Source organism: Lepus europaeus, chromosome 12 (genome assembly GCF_033115175.1).
Source record: "Lepus europaeus isolate LE1 chromosome 12, mLepTim1.pri, whole genome shotgun sequence".
In the NCBI taxonomy this organism is placed as follows: domain Eukaryota; kingdom Metazoa; phylum Chordata; class Mammalia; order Lagomorpha; family Leporidae; genus Lepus; species Lepus europaeus.
Genome location: NC_084838.1, coordinates 23,654,617 through 23,670,743, shown reverse-complemented (window position 1 = coordinate 23,670,743; position 16,127 = coordinate 23,654,617). Strand labels below are relative to the sequence as shown.

At 42.9% G+C, this 16,127-nt stretch overlaps 1 protein-coding gene across 1 annotated transcript in view; it reads right to left on the bottom strand.

Annotated features, from left to right (window-relative positions):
• The window catches only part of SVEP1 (sushi, von Willebrand factor type A, EGF and pentraxin domain containing 1), a 214,264-nt gene that overhangs the window by 55,636 nt on the left and 142,501 nt on the right, over positions 1-16,127 (bottom strand). Inside the window, exons 27-34 of the mRNA XM_062207773.1 lie at positions 15,828-16,003; positions 10,829-10,953; positions 9,747-9,870; positions 8,844-9,014; positions 7,752-7,925; positions 6,841-6,960; positions 2,927-3,103; positions 2,649-2,733 (exon numbers count right to left, since the gene is read on the bottom strand). Of these exons, the coding sequence (XP_062063757.1) occupies positions 2,649-2,733; positions 2,927-3,103; positions 6,841-6,960; positions 7,752-7,925; positions 8,844-9,014; positions 9,747-9,870; positions 10,829-10,953; positions 15,828-16,003 (1,152 nt within the window). The remainder of the gene's footprint in view (positions 1-2,648; positions 2,734-2,926; positions 3,104-6,840; positions 6,961-7,751; positions 7,926-8,843; positions 9,015-9,746; positions 9,871-10,828; positions 10,954-15,827; positions 16,004-16,127) is intronic.

Below are 16,127 nucleotides of genomic sequence, written 5' to 3'. Positions count from 1 at the left end.
TGTCGTGGTGAGGATCTCTTTTGGTCATGTTTATTAGGGGTTCTATGAGCTTCCTGTATTAGGATGTCTCTGTCTTTCTCCAAACCTGGGAAATTTTCTGCTAGTATCTCACTAAAAAGGCCTTCTAATCCTTTCTCTCTCTCCATGCCTTCAGGTACTCCTAGAACCCGAATGTTGGGTTTTTTAAGAGTATCCTGTAGATTCCTGACAGTATTTTTTAGATTTCTGATTTCTTCTTCTTTTCTTTGATTTGATTGTTTCCTTTCCTGTTCTCTGTCTTCTAAGTCTGATATTCTCTCTTCTGCTTCGTCCATTCTGTTTTTAAGACTCTCTAATGTGTTTGTCATTTGATCTATTGAATTCTTCATTTCATTATGATTTCTCATCACTATCACCATTTCTTGTTCCACTAGTTGTTTCAATTCATTTTGATTCCTCCTTAATATTTCATTTTCACGAGAGAGATTTTCTATCTTGTCCATGAAGGATTTCTGTAGTTCAAGAATTTGTTTTTGAGAACTTCTTAATGTTCTTATCAATTTTTTGAGATCTGCTTCTTGCATTTCTTCAATCTCCTCATCTTCATAATCTTGAATTGGGGTGTCTTTTTCATTTGGGGGTGTCATAGTGTCTTCCTTGTTCTTGTTACCTCGGTTTTTGCGTTTGTTGTTTGGCATGTTGGAGATATTTGGTTTCTTCACTGTGGTGTTTTTTCTTGTTACACTATGGCTCTATATTAAGTGGACTGTCTGCTTTCAGTGGAGCCTTAGAGGCTTGAGATGAGTGTGGACTGAGAGCTATGTTTGGTTCCTCAGGGCTGAGGGTGTGTCAAAGATGACACTCCCAGGTTAGGTGTGGTAAATCTCTCTCTTTTTTGATTCAAAAGGGAAGTAATTCCGCACAGCTGAATGTAATTGGAGGTAGTTAGCAGGCAAATGATATACCCACAGGAGCCAGAGATCGGAAGCTCTTTCCCACGGACCACACAGGGAATCTCTGCTGCCCTCAGTGTGGGCTCCAATTCTCCTGCAGTCTCCCACTGGGTTGCCAAGTTAGATGCTAATCTCCTGTTATTTCACCCCTCCCCCCAGAGTCAGGTTTTTCTGCTAGGTTCAGGGCCGGTGCAGACCTGAGGTCGCCCTGCTTATGACGTATGTCCAAAATGGCGCCTGCTCTGTCTTGCTCGCCTTTGAGAGGTGAGCGGAGAGAGAGAAACTTGTGTCCGTAACGGTCGCTTTTTTTTATTTTTTTCCTCTCTCTCTTCTAGTTAGCCTGGTGAACTTTTCCCCACGAAGTTTCAAGCCTCGTTCCCTCTAGCCTCCTCTTTCCACTTGCCCGCTGGTGTCTCGGGCTATTGTGGTTCGGCTCACCTCGCGTTCCAGCGCTGGTGCGTTGAGTCTGCTGCTGGTGTCCCGAACTTGGGCTCCCACGCTCTCCACGCAGGTACACTGTGAATCTCTAGTTCCGGAAGAATTTCCTATGCTGTTTCATCCCCTACTCTTCCTTGACCCTGCAGTATCTCCACTTATATTAACCTGTCTCTCTCTCCGGACTAATAGTGTGCTCCCTGCCTATTCCGCCATCTTGCCGCCTCCGCCTCTAAAAATATTGAGAACTGGGTCAGGCACTGGTGCAGCCGTCAAGGTTCTACCTGAGACACCTGTATCCATACTGGAGCGCCTAGGTTGGCGTCCCAGCTCTGCTTCCAACGCCAGCTGCCTGCTGAGGTGCACCCAGGGAGCCAGCAGGTGATGGCTCAGCCACCAGGGTCCCTGTCATCTGCATGAGGGACCCAGATTGAATTCTGGACACTTGGCTTTGGCCTGGCCCAGTTCTGGCTGTTCTTAAGTATTTGAAGAGTAAAGCAGAGGAATGAAAGGCTTTCTGGCTTTTTTGTTTTGTTTGTTTGTTTTGCTTTTGCTTTCTTTGCCTTTCAAATAAATAACAATAAATAAAGTTTTTAAAATTGAGGATTTACACATATTGGGACCATTCTTTTTTCTACCCAAGTAATGCCTTTAAATACACACACACACACATATGTATATATATTAATATAATTTTTTTAACCAAGAATATCATTTGTCTTTCCCACAGGTACCTAACTGGATGATAAGTGGAAGGTCAGATTTAAGAACTTGGCTTGCCTCCAGTTTGTGACACAGGTCAGCAGCTGCAAACAGAAAGTTCTCAGCTGGAGAGTGAGAGTCTAATCTAAGTGCCTGAGATTTCCAGCTTAGAATCAAAGCTCATTTGCAACCAAGGGTATTCATTAGCTAGGAGCCTCTTCTTCCACAGCATCCATTCTCTGGATGCCTCAAGAGGGTGCTGGGAGCAATAACTGGTAACCAGTGGATGGAAGATTTCTCTCTCTCTCTCTCTCTGCCTCTGCATCTACTCTGTAACCCTGACTTTCAAATATATAATCTTTTTTTTTCATTTTTTTAAAAAAAAGACTTTAGAGGTGACTACCATTAGGTGATTGGATTAAGCTCTCTTCCCACTATATATCGTTCAACGAATTCCACATGAATTAAAAAAAAAATCCCATGGGATTAACTTCTCCCCTGTACACTTCTCATACTGTATCACTGCTGGTGCATGTTAACAACAGCTTCCACAACGCAGTTCGCATCTGAGCCACTTACCTGTAGGTCACTTTACTGCCATAGGTAAACGCTGACCCGTCGATGTCCCCATTTTCGGGAACAGCTGGTGCCCCACAGGAAATAGCTTCAAGGAGGAAAAACACAGAACACGGTTTTCTCAGACTGTGAGTGCGAGTCTGAAGGCTCAAAGGGCAGTGTGTTTTCTGATCACATTTAAACGGGGCCTAACACTGACAGAACCTAACCCTTGACACATTTGCACCTTCCGCTTCCGGGGTTGCCGAACTCAGCAAACACAGGGCCCCGGTGAAACACACCTTCACAAGATGGGATCAGATGGTTCCATTCTCCGGACTCCAGGCATGTGATTTCAGTGGCTCCCAGCAGCTGATGCCCTTGCTCGCAGGAAAATGTCACCTTGGCCCCCACTGTGTAAATCTCGCCGGAAGAGTGGCCATTTTCTGGATGTCCTGGAGCTTTGCATTTTACCGGTTCTTGAAAGAAAGAAACAGTTTGTGTGTGTGTCTGTGTGTGTAATAAGAAGTGGCTCTCACATCTGCCACGCAAAGTTTCATAGCAAACAGTAAAGATACCTGTCAGAGGCCTGAGAGAAAAGCTGTTTAAGGGAGATATAAGGACCGCAGGGACATGTTGCGCAGCAGACTGAGTTACATATTTAACAGGCATTTAAGCAATCATATTTTCAAGCAGCAAGGACTAACAAAGAATACACAGAATTTATCTGACTGGAGGTAGTTGCTTATTGGGGGAAGTAGTGATGGTTCCAGAACATGGCTTAGAAGGGCTTTAACCCCTTACAAGTCTCCTCCAACCCTACCCATTGTTTGTTTTTTGAAGATTGATTTATTTATTTGAAAATAATAAAATAAATAAAAAGTACAGAACAGAGAGGGGGGAGGAAGGGAAGGAGGGAGGGAGGGGAGAAGAGAGAGAGAGAGAGAGAAAGAGAGGGAGAATATCTTCAATCTATTGGTTCACTCCCCAGGTAGCTGCAACGGCCAGGCTGAAGCCAGGATCCAGGAGCCAAGAGCTTCATCCAGGTCTCCTGTGTGGGTGCAGGGGCCCAAGCACTTGGGCCATCTTCCACTGCTTTCCCAGGCATTAGCAGGGAGCCAGAGCAGAAGTGGAACAGCCAGAACACAAACCAGCATCCATATGGGATGCTGGTGTCGCAGGCAGTGGCTTTATCTGCTGCACCACAGCACCGGCCCCACTCCCAGTCACCCACTTCCTCTCTAGCTGAAGGAAACGCTGCACACGGGCAGATCCAGGAGCAGTGTCCAGCCTCCCTTCCAAACACACTGTGCCATAAGCCCCTTCTAGGTACGAATGTGGGCAGCCACCATTTCCAGGAAGGGAAAACAATACGAGTGAATATAATACTTGAATTCTCAATGGTGGGGGGGGGATAAATATGGGTTCAGTCTTTCTTAAGGTCATTTGGGACATCTGACAAGGACTTCCACTGAAACACTGTCTGAAAGTAACTGCAGATTTACATCTTGATGGTGAGATAAGCGTAAGGATTTACGTCCAAAGATGTTTACTAAACTATTTTTCATAGTGGATATCACTTAATGCTAATATACAAAGAAAGGTTAGCTATGGGAGTCCACAAAGTAGATTATACAACAGCAATTAAAACCATGTTTTCAAATAATTTTGTGATATGAAAAATGTGTATGATGTAATGTTACATGAAATAACAAAAAAAACTGCCTATATGTTGTGTTTTAATAATCATCTATCTATATATATATTTTATAAATACCTAGGAGAGTATACAGTAAAATTTGGGCAGTGAGTAGCCCTGATTTCTATCAATAAGTATATCTGAGTGTGGGACAATAAAAGATTTCATTTTTTCTTCTGTTTTAATAATTTGTATATTTTATACTGTACATTTTGATTTAATGCTATAACTAGTACTCAAACAGTATGTTTCACTTTGTGTTTCTATGTGGGTGCAAACTGTTGAAATCTTTATACTAAATTGATCTTCTGTATATAAAGAGATTTGAAAATGAAAAAAAATAATTTGTATATTTTCTCAAGGAAGTTGAAGGGTTTATAAATATGAATCTTTGAAGAAATTCTTCAAATTACATTTTATTTGACTATACATAAAATACATATATAAATTGAAATATATGTATACATACATATATACATTAAAATATAAATAAACTTATACATAGGCCTATATAAATCACAAGCACCAATTTCCTACATTTCCTTTCCATTCTCACCTGTCTGTATCTGCTAATGTAATTATTAATACAGTCTGTTACATTATTTATCTTATATGTCAATCATAAATCACAACGTTGGCATCTAAATTTAGAATGTCTATTTAGGCCAAACCCTATGGAAGCTGCTTTCAAAAGTGGTCTGGTGGGTTTGCCTTCTGCAGTGCTAGCATTTTTCACTCTTGTCACTTTGTCTCTTATGCCATACAAGCAGATGCCTGCACTTTTCTTCTGGTTCCTGTATTAACTCATATTCACTGCCATATTCTGATACATATAGAATGATTTCCCCCTCTGAATAGACTTGCTAATATCTTAATTTTTAACTCTGTTTAAGTTTACCCACCTTTCAGAGGAGGAAGTATGTCCAGATCAGGTATTTCCCTAGGCAGGCTTTGTAACTTGTTCTTGAATAGTATACAGATTTCTAGTTTGAAAACAGGTTGATACCTGCATATACATCTGATATTCTGTTTAGCTACGGGAAGATTTCCTGGCTAACCTGTTCCTGATCCTGGTTCTGCGCTTTCACTCTTAGATACTCTGCTTTTGTTGTTACTGTTATATGTATGAGCTTACGGTGGGAAACAAGATCTCTATCATATATAGAACTTCTGGGACTTTTTCTCTCTCCTACAAATTGGAGCACTTCACTTTGGGGACCTATACAGCTGGATATTTGATCTACTACTTAAAATTGCTCTTTACTCTCTATTTTATTATTTGCTAGTAGTTAGTCCTCATAATCAATGCAGGAAGACAGCAATGGATTCAGAGGTGGACTGGTGTCATTAAGTTATCATTAAACAGAGATGTGGTAGGGTGCGATACTACTTTGTGCAATGATATGATCTGGTGGCAGGGAGACACTGAAGGTAACCATGGGACAGGTGTTTGCTCTGGCTGAGGCTGACAGGTCATATTTCTATAACTATTTTCTCTACCTATATTTATACTTAGAAATATAGGCAAGTTATATTTCTAAATCCACAATGTGGATGTTTTTCTAACAACACAGTTGGCTCTCAGATGTGTTTTTCAAAAATCAGGAAGTGGGAAGAGGCACTGTGCTCATTTAAAGCTCTTTTAGTTGTGCCTTCTGTTTCTTTTATAAAAACTTATATGTCATATCTTTTCTATCTGTCTGCCCTTGGAAGTTGAAAATATTGTCTTATTTGAAACATAAGACACTTAAGCCCAGTGCTGTGGTGCAGTGGGTGGTACTGCTGCCTGCAACCCTGGTATCTCACATTGGAGCTCTGGTTCAACTTCCAACTGCTCCGTTTCCGATACAGCTCCCTGCTAATGCAGCTGGGAAGGCAGCAGAAGATGGCCAAGTACTTGGCTCCTGCCACCCACGTGGGAGAGTCTGATGGAGCTCCTGGCTCCTGGGCCTTGCCTTGTTGTTTCAGCCATTTGGGGAGTAAACCAGCAGATGGGAGATCTTTTTTTCTCTGCCTCTCTCACACTCTGCCTTGCAAATAAATGAAATAAACACTTTTTGTAAAAAAAGAAAAATAATGCACTTATAGAAGATATTTAAGGGGCCAGTGCTATGGCTCAGCAGGTTAATGCCCTGGCCTGAAGCGCTGGCATCCCATATGATCGCCGGTTCTAGTCCTGGCTGCTCCTCTTCCTTTCCAGCTCTCTGCTGTGGCCTGGGATAGCAATAGAGGATGGCTCAAGTCCTTGGGCCCCTGCACCCGCGTGGGAGACCCGGAAGAAGCTCCTGGCTCCTGGCTTCGGATCGGAGCAGTTCCAGCAGTTGCGGCCAACTGGGGAGTGAACCATCGGATGGAAGACCTCTCTCTGTCTCTCTCTTTCTCTCTCTCTCTCTCTCTCTGCCTCTCCTCTCTCTCTGTAACTCTGACTTTCAAATAAATAAATAAATCTTTTAAAAAAGAAGATATTTAAATTACAAAACTGAAATGGGAATTTCCAGGTATACACGGATTAGTTACCTGCACAGTTTTTACCATCTCCTGTGTAGGGTGGGATGCATGAGCACAGGTAGGATCCATTTGTGTTCAGGCAAGAAGCGTGCTCACTACAGTCTGATCCAACGGCACACTCATCCACATCTAACGTGAACACAGATCACAAAAATTACAGTTGATTCATTTTCTTTGTGCATCAAACATTTATTTTTACATTGAAGTCATACATATCACTCAATGTATGACATTTGCATGCATTTAAAAGTGTTTATTTGGGGAGGAAGGAGGAAGGGAGGGAAAAGGTTAGGGAAGGAGATGAGAGAGAGAGAGAGAGAGAGAGAGAGAGAGAGAGAGAGAAATGAGAGTGTACTTTCTTCTGCTAGTTCACTCCATAAATGCCCTCAGTGGCTGGAGTGGGTTAGGGATGAATTTGAGAGCTGGAAATTCAATCCAGATCTTCCATGTGGGTGGCAGAAACCCCCCACAGAGCCATCACTGCTGCTTCCCGGGGTGTGCACCAAGAGGAAGGTGGAATTAGGAGCTGGAGTGAGGTATCAAATGCTGGCACCAATATGATATGTGGGGATCTTAACCTCTAGGCTTAATGCCTACTTCATGTGATATAGTTTAATAAATTGAAATACAGTAGTCACAATTACACTGCAGATTTATAACAAACAGTATCATTTCCCTAGATTATGGGTGGGCAAGTGAAAGGAGAGGGATAGATATAGTCTTAATCCTGAGCCTTAGAAAAATTTAAAACATTTTTGGCATCTCTGTGGACAGCCTCATCATCACTATGGCTTGTGCAGAACTTACAGAGATGAGATGAAGTTAGCAAAAGAATGTCACGAGAGCCCCAGGAAGTTTGAGTGAGTGTCTCTCATAGAGCCAAGATAAACTCATGCAATAGTCGCCAACACTGATCTCACCAAGACACGACGGTGAAATGCCATTCCAGCTCCCATTGTCTGTACAGAACATTCTTGAATCACCCAACAGATAGTAGCCATTATTGCACTGGTAGGTTACTGTGCTCCCAGCATAGAAGTCCTCAGCGGAGTACAAGCCGTTCTCCAAAGCGGGGGGCACCCCACAGCTAATGCCTGCGATGTGACCAGGGAGAACACAACCGCATTAGGAGAAAAATGCTCGAACGGCTTTTTATTTCTAGTAAGCAAGTGGAGTAGTCCAGTGAGGCATGCAATTTTTCATTGCACCCAAACGTGGGGTGGAGAATGCTTCAGGGGTGGTAGCAGGCTGTGGTCACAGGTGTGTCTTCAGCCTCTAGCATGCTGTCTGGCTCACAGTAGGCATGTAGTCAGGTTCATTCAAAAGACACTTATGGAGGTCCTACTTCCTGCTAGACACTGACCTACGTGCTGGACTCACGGCAGTGAACCACAGACAAAATTCTTGCCATGTAGAGCTTTCTATTGAGTGGAGTAGATAGACAAGAAACAGATAAATCTGTGCTGTGGCAACACGTAAGAGATACAATTCGCTATCTAAAACAACAGCTTTGCCTCTACCCAACCCCCTTCCCTTGGTGTTTCTCTACCCTGCTTTGTTTTTCTTCGTAGGCTTCTAATCTTATTTTTATTATTGACTATAAAAATATTACATTTATTTTTCTGACTCTTCCACTAGAATATAAACTCTATAGTAACAGGTACCTCTTTTTCCAACAGTGACATCTCCAAAACTTAGGTTAGTGCCTTGCACCGAGTAGGTATTTTAAACATTATTGAATTAATAAATTAAATGGATAGGTCCAACTCGAGTGATCTCTCCCTGATTGCTCACTCAGCACTGGCCCAGCTCCCTTTGGTCCGGGTCTTGTGGGACCTGGGGGCCTTGTTGACACATGATGGCTTTGGGTCTTCATCACCCACACCTCATGGTGCCCAGCACAGGTTTGCAACTGGGAACGATTTCTCTTTTGTTTAGCATCCCTGAAAGGTGCTCTATGGCTCCAGTGCTTTCCAAGAGCCACTGAGACGAGTTCACCAAAGGCAGCTCACGTTCGCAGTGCGGGAGGGGTTGCGTCCACTGTCCTTGGTTCAGACAGTACTGCACAGGATTCCCGACCATCTGGAAGCCCGGATCACAGAACAGACTGATCTTGGAGCCTGGTTTTAAATCCGCTGATGCAGATCGCAGATGAGGCACGGATCCTTCCAAAGGTGGACAATCTGGGGGTCAAGAATACACGTGCAGAGCTTGCCAGCAGCACAGCAATTGCATCACCAAGCCAAGGCTTTCAAATCCTATTTGGAACCGGAATGTGAGAGCCACTCTAATCGTATGAAAACAAGTTAACATAGGAGCAGCCAAATTATTAGTAAAAATTATCCGAGTCAACAAACAACTTTCCCTCTTTCAACAGAAGTCTGCTGGCTCTCTCTTTAAAGGCGGAAATGGTGCTTGAGGAACATTAATGAGGTGCTGTTGACAGGTAATCAGAGGCCCCTTCCTGGCCCATTTTCATCAACTCATTAGGATACATTGGATTTCATGAGACAGTGATCAGTCAGGGTTTGATGATTCGGCGTGCTGACTGCCACATTCACAGCTTTCCTTCTGGGTTACTTGTTCCTAGACAGCTGCTAGGCAGTGCAGAACCAAAAAAGTACCCATCTGAGGCAGGAGCACAGAGACCCTCCCCTTCCTCGCACCCTAACTCCCTATCATACTTTACCTTTGTCCAAATTCTCTCCTCCCCCAATCAACTCCATCTTGTAGAATGTATTTTAGGATTAAAAATATTCTTTGGATGAATGTAGAGTAAACACAAAGTGCTAGCTTAAGAGCAGACTGGCAGGGACACAGGATTTGACAAGAGAGAAGTCTGAATGGTCTCCTTGTGTGAGAAAGCCCAGGGTAGTTAAGACATGTCGGGGTCTGTGGAAGAAGGAAGCTCTCACCGGAACAGAATCTGCTCCTGGAATCGATCTTCACTTTGCCCACAATGCCCGGCAAGAAGTCAGGCCAGGCTAACACATTTCCTCTGCTGAGGTCCTCAGGGCAGGAGGTAGCCAAAGATTTTACCTGGGAGTTTAAAAACACACCTTTACATAAGCCTTATTTGTTCCACTAAGATGAAGTTATTATATCATACTTTAGTCCTATTGAAAACATGCAAAGATTTTTTTGGGGGGAAATGAAGGGAAGCAGGCTTTTGCATTGTATGATTTCAGAGGCAATAGGAAAATTCTCTTCTTTCTGTCTCTCCTCAACCTCTGTCATTGCCTCTTCCAAATATGACTCCCACTGGACTCATTATTGCCTGAAATTCTACGCATAGAATTTATTTTCTGAATCTTAGCAGGGGTTAAGAGGTTGTAAGGTGCCCCCTCTCCATTCCATGTCCTTGACCTCTTACCCAGGGCTGAGGGAACTAAGGTTTCAAGAATTTCCACTACTGTAATAAAAGAATGAATAATTAAAATACTCAGCCTTTCCCATGGGCCAAACAGTGCTATGGATATTTCATTCGATCCTATCAAAATTCTACTATGTAGTATCATCTATCTTTTATAGATAAGAAAACTGAAGCTTAGAGAGATAGATTAACATGTCTGAAACCATCACAGCGAGTTCATGGTGGAATTAGGATTTCAGCTCCAGCTCTGTGATTTTACACTGCCTTTACCCAACAGCTTATCTGTTCCTCTCTACAGATGATCTTGTGCCTTGTGTTTCTGCAACCTCACTCAGATTTGAAATATTATTCTCTGTGATTCGTTATGGTTGTGAAATTATAAGGTTTGAAAAAGAATCATTCCCTGTAGAATTTTGGAATATTGCCACGTAACTAAAAAGATGAGCACTGAATGTGAGGCAGACAACTTCTGCTTTAGTCTAAGACCACAGCATCAGGTGGCAATGGCGATGAATTCCAATAACCAAGAGCTTACAACAAGAGATGTCATCATTAGGCTGTTCACAGTTACTGGGTTTGTACCTTTGCATCTCATTACTGTCATACACGGAAAAGGGGATTGACCTGCTGTGGAGAAAGGACATAGTCCCAGAGGTTGAGCTGGCTTATGGAGCCCACAAAAGACTCAGCTGGGCTGAATCCTTCTCCTTTTTTGTCTTGCTCTTGCCCAAGAACTAATGCACCACCACCTAGAGAGAGAGAAATAGAAAAAAGGAGGAAAACTCACCCGAGAATCTATTATTTCTTAAGCACTAACTTAATGAAAGCATGGTCAGTATAAAGGTTTGAAAGAAAAGTATTGAAAATGTACACTATGTAAATGTATTGCACATTTTTGTCAATTAGGACAAATATCATTTTATAGAACAAAAATGGTTAGCTAGGCTTTAGAATGTTATATTAGATTTATAGATATGTAACTATAAAAACCACATGTAATACATATATACATAACGATATGTGATGCTAACAAAACAGCTAAGCCCCCTTTGCCTCCTTCCTTCTAGGAAGTCACCTTCGTGGTGGGCTAGCAGGAGCCACGCTCCACGTTGCTCACTCTCAGGTTACAAGGCTGTCATTTCCACCACCACTTCCAGGAAACCTTCTAAAGCTGCCAGGGGCCTTCCCATTCCCAAACCCCAAGGGAACATCAGTTTTCATCTCTTTCTGCCTTTTTTTTTTTTGACAGGCAGAGTGGACAGTGAGAGAGAGAGACAGAGAGAAAGGTCTTCCTTTGCCGTTGGTTCACCCTCCAATGGCCGCTGCGGCCGGCGCATCGCGCTGATCCAAAGCCAGGAGCCAGGTGCTTCTCCTGGTCTCCCATGGGGTGCAGGGCCCAAGCACTTGGGCCATCCTCCACTGCACTCCCTAGCCACAGCAGAGAGCTGGCCTGGAAGAGGGGCAAACGGGACAGAATCCGGTGCCCTGACCAGGACTAGAACCCAGTGTGCCGGCGCTGCAAGGCGGAGGATTAGCCTAGTGAGCCGCGGCGCCGGCCTCTCTTGCCTTTTTTTAAAAATATTTTTAAAAAAAATTTTATTATAAGTTATACACACTTCATGTATTTCATATATACACATTTAGGAACATAGTGACATCCCCCCCATCACCCTCCCATCCACACTACAACTCTTCCTCCCCCTCCCTCTCCCATTCCTACTCTTAATTTTTACAAAGATCTACTTTCAGTTTACTTGATGATCGTATAGTTAACCCTACACTAAGTAAAAGATCTCAACAAATAGTATGAAGGAAAAAAAAAACCACTGCTCCTCAATGGAATTTTAAAGAGTTATTTATGTATTTGAGAGGCAGAGTTACAGACAGAAAGGGGAGAGAGAGAGAGAGAGAGAGAGAGAAAGAGAAAGAGAGAGAGAGTCTTCATTCACCTCTCATGATTGCTCTGTAGAATCTACTGATTCTACTGAAGAGCCCCCCCGGGTTGGTGGTCAGAGTTTGCTCTTCTGATCTATTTTGCTTCCTTCTCTAGTCTGCTTTGTGCCCTAAAGTTTGTTCCCTGTTAGCTGCACCACCTGGCTTCCATGTCCCCCAGCTTCTGTTGGCTTGGCCAATGGAAAGATTAATACTCATGTAAGAAAGTGGGGTGAGAAGCAAGTTTAGTCTCTGAGGGCCCCTCCTGCCAGGTGACAAAGGAAGTGTGACTGCTTCCATCCAGCTAATGTCATGGCTCCCACTGGGTGATTCCTCTTCCTCAGGACAGGTTTGGCTAAATTCTGGCAACAACTCCTACCCCTTGTCACTTCAGTCTCTTACCATGCAACTTACTGTTGTTGCTGCTCAAGTGGGTTTCACTCTCACAATACTTGGAACAATTAATTAACTAATTAAGCAATAACTTAATAATAATAACTGGATACCGAAGTTGTTTCCAAGTTTGGTACTAACACAGAGATAAGCATATTGCTACATAAACATTCATTCAGGTCATTGATTATTTCCTTTAAATTGCTTTGTGGTGGCTGAATCGATGGTTGCATACATGGGCTTCTCTAAGGCTTTTGATAGAAGTCTCTAATGTTTCCAGGAGGGCGACATCAATTCTCCTGCCTGACAGCCTCTGTATGTGTCCACCATGCTGAATCCTTGCTCATTTTATTCCAGCACTAAAAACAATTTTGTCAGTTAAATATAAAGTGGTATCTGACGCATAGGTTTAGTTCATGTATCCCACACAGACCTCACACTCATACCTAACACTGAATCCTTTTGCCACTGACAAGACAGAATTCTTCTCTGAGCTAACAGACACTAAACCTGGTCTTCCAACGGAAGCCAGTCAGTCACATCTATGGTATGAACCGTGCCCCTCCCCAATTCCTATGCTTAAACTCTACCCTATCCCTCACCCTGACACTGTGATGGTATTTAAGCAGAAATCAGGTTTGTATGAGATTATCAGGCTATGAGTCTTGTGATAGGATTAAGGCACTTATAAAAAACGACACTAGAGGGCGTGCTCTTCCCCCTTTGCCATGGGAGGACACTGAGAAGGCCGTGGCCAAGAACAGCCCACACCAGAAACCCATCATTCTGGCACCTGAATCTTGGACTTCCAGCCTCCAGAACTGTGAGAAAATAAACTCCTGCTACTTCTGCCACCTAGTCTATGGTACATTTTAATGGCAACCCAAACAGGCTAGGATAGCCCGAAAGATTGTCAACTACACTGTTGTGATATTTACGGTCCTTAATTTACCTTGTCAGCCAACCATCTCCTTAGGTAGTCATGGTACGAGTTTTGTGGTTTTATTTTCCTGCTCCTTTAATCCATTTTTCATTCTTCCCCAAGAGACTTAACTTTCATAAGATATACATGTTCCTGCCTTAATCGTAGGAGAAGTTTATTTTTATGATGAAAAGGTTATCAAAGAAAAAGCAATAAGAAATCACCTGTGATCTCACAGAGCCGGAAAGAGACACAAAAGGAAACCACCACCCTACCTCACCTGATGATGTCACTTCCTGTAGAAATACCGCCAATGTTCCCCTACTCAAAGTGTACACTCCTTGAATGGACATGAACAAGTTCATGACAGCCCATTCCCAGCTTGTATTTCAGTTTCTTTCTCTATCACATCTTTCTTTCTTTCTCTTCCCTACACTCTGTGCTACAGCTGCAGGGAGCTGAAAACCCTTCTTCCTCACACAAAACCCATTCGCACTCTCTGTCCATGCACTTGGGCACCTTCCGTCTGAGATCTCCTTCCCCATGCTCCTGCCCAGCCCACTTGGCTTCTCTCTTTGAGACACAGTGGATGCTCGTGGAGCTATTAATGATGTGTGGTCTGCAATATCAGACCCTAGACTTATGCCAACAAAACAGAACAGCTAACAGTTTCCCTGCCTCTGAGAGATCGTAAATCCAGAGGTAAACATAGACAAATGTACTTTCTAAGATAGTGTGGCTCATACAACAAAGGAGGTGTGCAGGATGATAGAAGAACTGAAAGGAAAGGTTCATGGAGGGAGGGCAAGGGTCAGGAAAAGCGGTCGGTCCTGGCCCTTGATAGCTGAGCATTCGTCTTACATAAAAGGAAGACAGAGTTTCTAGGCAAAGGTGTGAGTAAAACGTATGAAAGCATTAAACATCAAGGTGAGCATGGTAGATGCTGAAGGTGTCCACCCACAGCTCCCCGGGTGCCCTTCATTGCTTCCAAGTGATTTGGTTTCCAAAGGCCCCGCTCCTGCTCCCTGTGGACAGGGGTGACACTGTTGTCCCTCGGTATCCGTGCAGGACTGGGTCCAGAACCTCCTGAGCTGCTCAAGTCCCTTGTATGCAATGGCATGGGTTTTGCATAGAACCTATTCACATGCTGCTTTGCACATGGGACCATCCCTAGATTACTTCTAATACCTAATATAACGTAAATGCTGTATGAGCAGTTGTTCGACTATAGTGTTTCAGGAGTAACGACAACAAAAAATTTGTACAGGTACATTATGGATGCAACTGTTTTACTGAATATTTTTTAACCTTGGTTGGTTGACTCTATGGGTGTGGATGCCATGGATATGGAGGACTGGCTATGTAATAATCCAAGTAGAAAGGGCAGAGGGGGCAGTGAAAAGGGTGCAGCCAACTAGTCATAGGAGTTAGACTTTGGAAATGTGATTTGAGGGGCTCATTTTGACTTCTTTGGGCCTCTGTTTGCTCTAAAAGGTTAATAACTATCTTCTATTAAGTTTATGTGACTGTGGTGACACAAACACTGGGTAAATCTATGTAAAAGTGTTACTTGCTTTAAAAGGTCATTTTTTTTATCCAGGTACCATTGTTTTTTTAAATATCGAAACAAATGTCTTTAGTCCCTCTGTAGATGGATCCAGATGGGGCAAATTCATTGCCGTGCTGGAAACCCTCGGTCACACAATGATTCTGCATTTCTTCAAACTAAAGGTCTCTGAATGTTTCAAAGTATTTTTAGAAAAGAGGTTAAGTTCTGTATTGTTAAAAATTAAAAAGCTAGGAGGCTAGAAGAAAGGAATTGAATGTCTTCCCCATAAAGACATGATAACTATTTGAAGAGATCTATATGTCTACACTGAGTTGGACATTGCACAATGTGTACATGTATCAAAACATTCCAGGACACCCTATAAATACATATAATTTTTATGCGTTAATTAAAACAAAGCTAAGATCAAAGGCACAAAAGACAGATGGCTACTACCAATTGTTTAGCCTGTATATTGATAAAGCAAAATTGAAAAAGTCGCTAAAACAGACAAACAAACAAACAAACAAACACAGCAGCAGGTAGTTTCCTCCTTGGAAGTCAGCTTAGTAAGCCCTGGTGAGTTCAGCACAATTCTTGGTAGTCTTTGTAATAGATCCTCAAAGGCATGTGTTGCACAGAGTCACACAGCTCACCAGAGAAGAAGCCTCCAACATCTCACAGTCTGGATAATCAGAAGTAGTCAACAAGAGAACCACTGACCTTTGTGTAAAATCAAGGACAACCAGGTAGCAAACACAATGTCCTTTTAAGCACTACCTCCCCTAGAACCGAACAGAATTTTTCTCCTTTTCCTAAGACACTACCTGGTATGGCCCAACCAACAGAGAGGCCAGCACCACTGTCAGATAATTTTCCATCAATGTAGACTTTCCAGGCTCCATCGACACTTGTCCAAGTGACTGCAATGTGATGCCAACTGCCATCATTCACGGAGGGACAGTTTGTTATCTTTTCCATGCCATTCACATAAAGAACCCAGCTGTGAAGAGAAACATGCCAGGGAGTAGAGTCATTAGTCCTATGTCGCAATCCTTTCTGTGGGGCATGCAACTAATTCTTTTTTTTTTTTTTTTTTTTTGTGGTTTGTGGGCAAAGTACTTTGT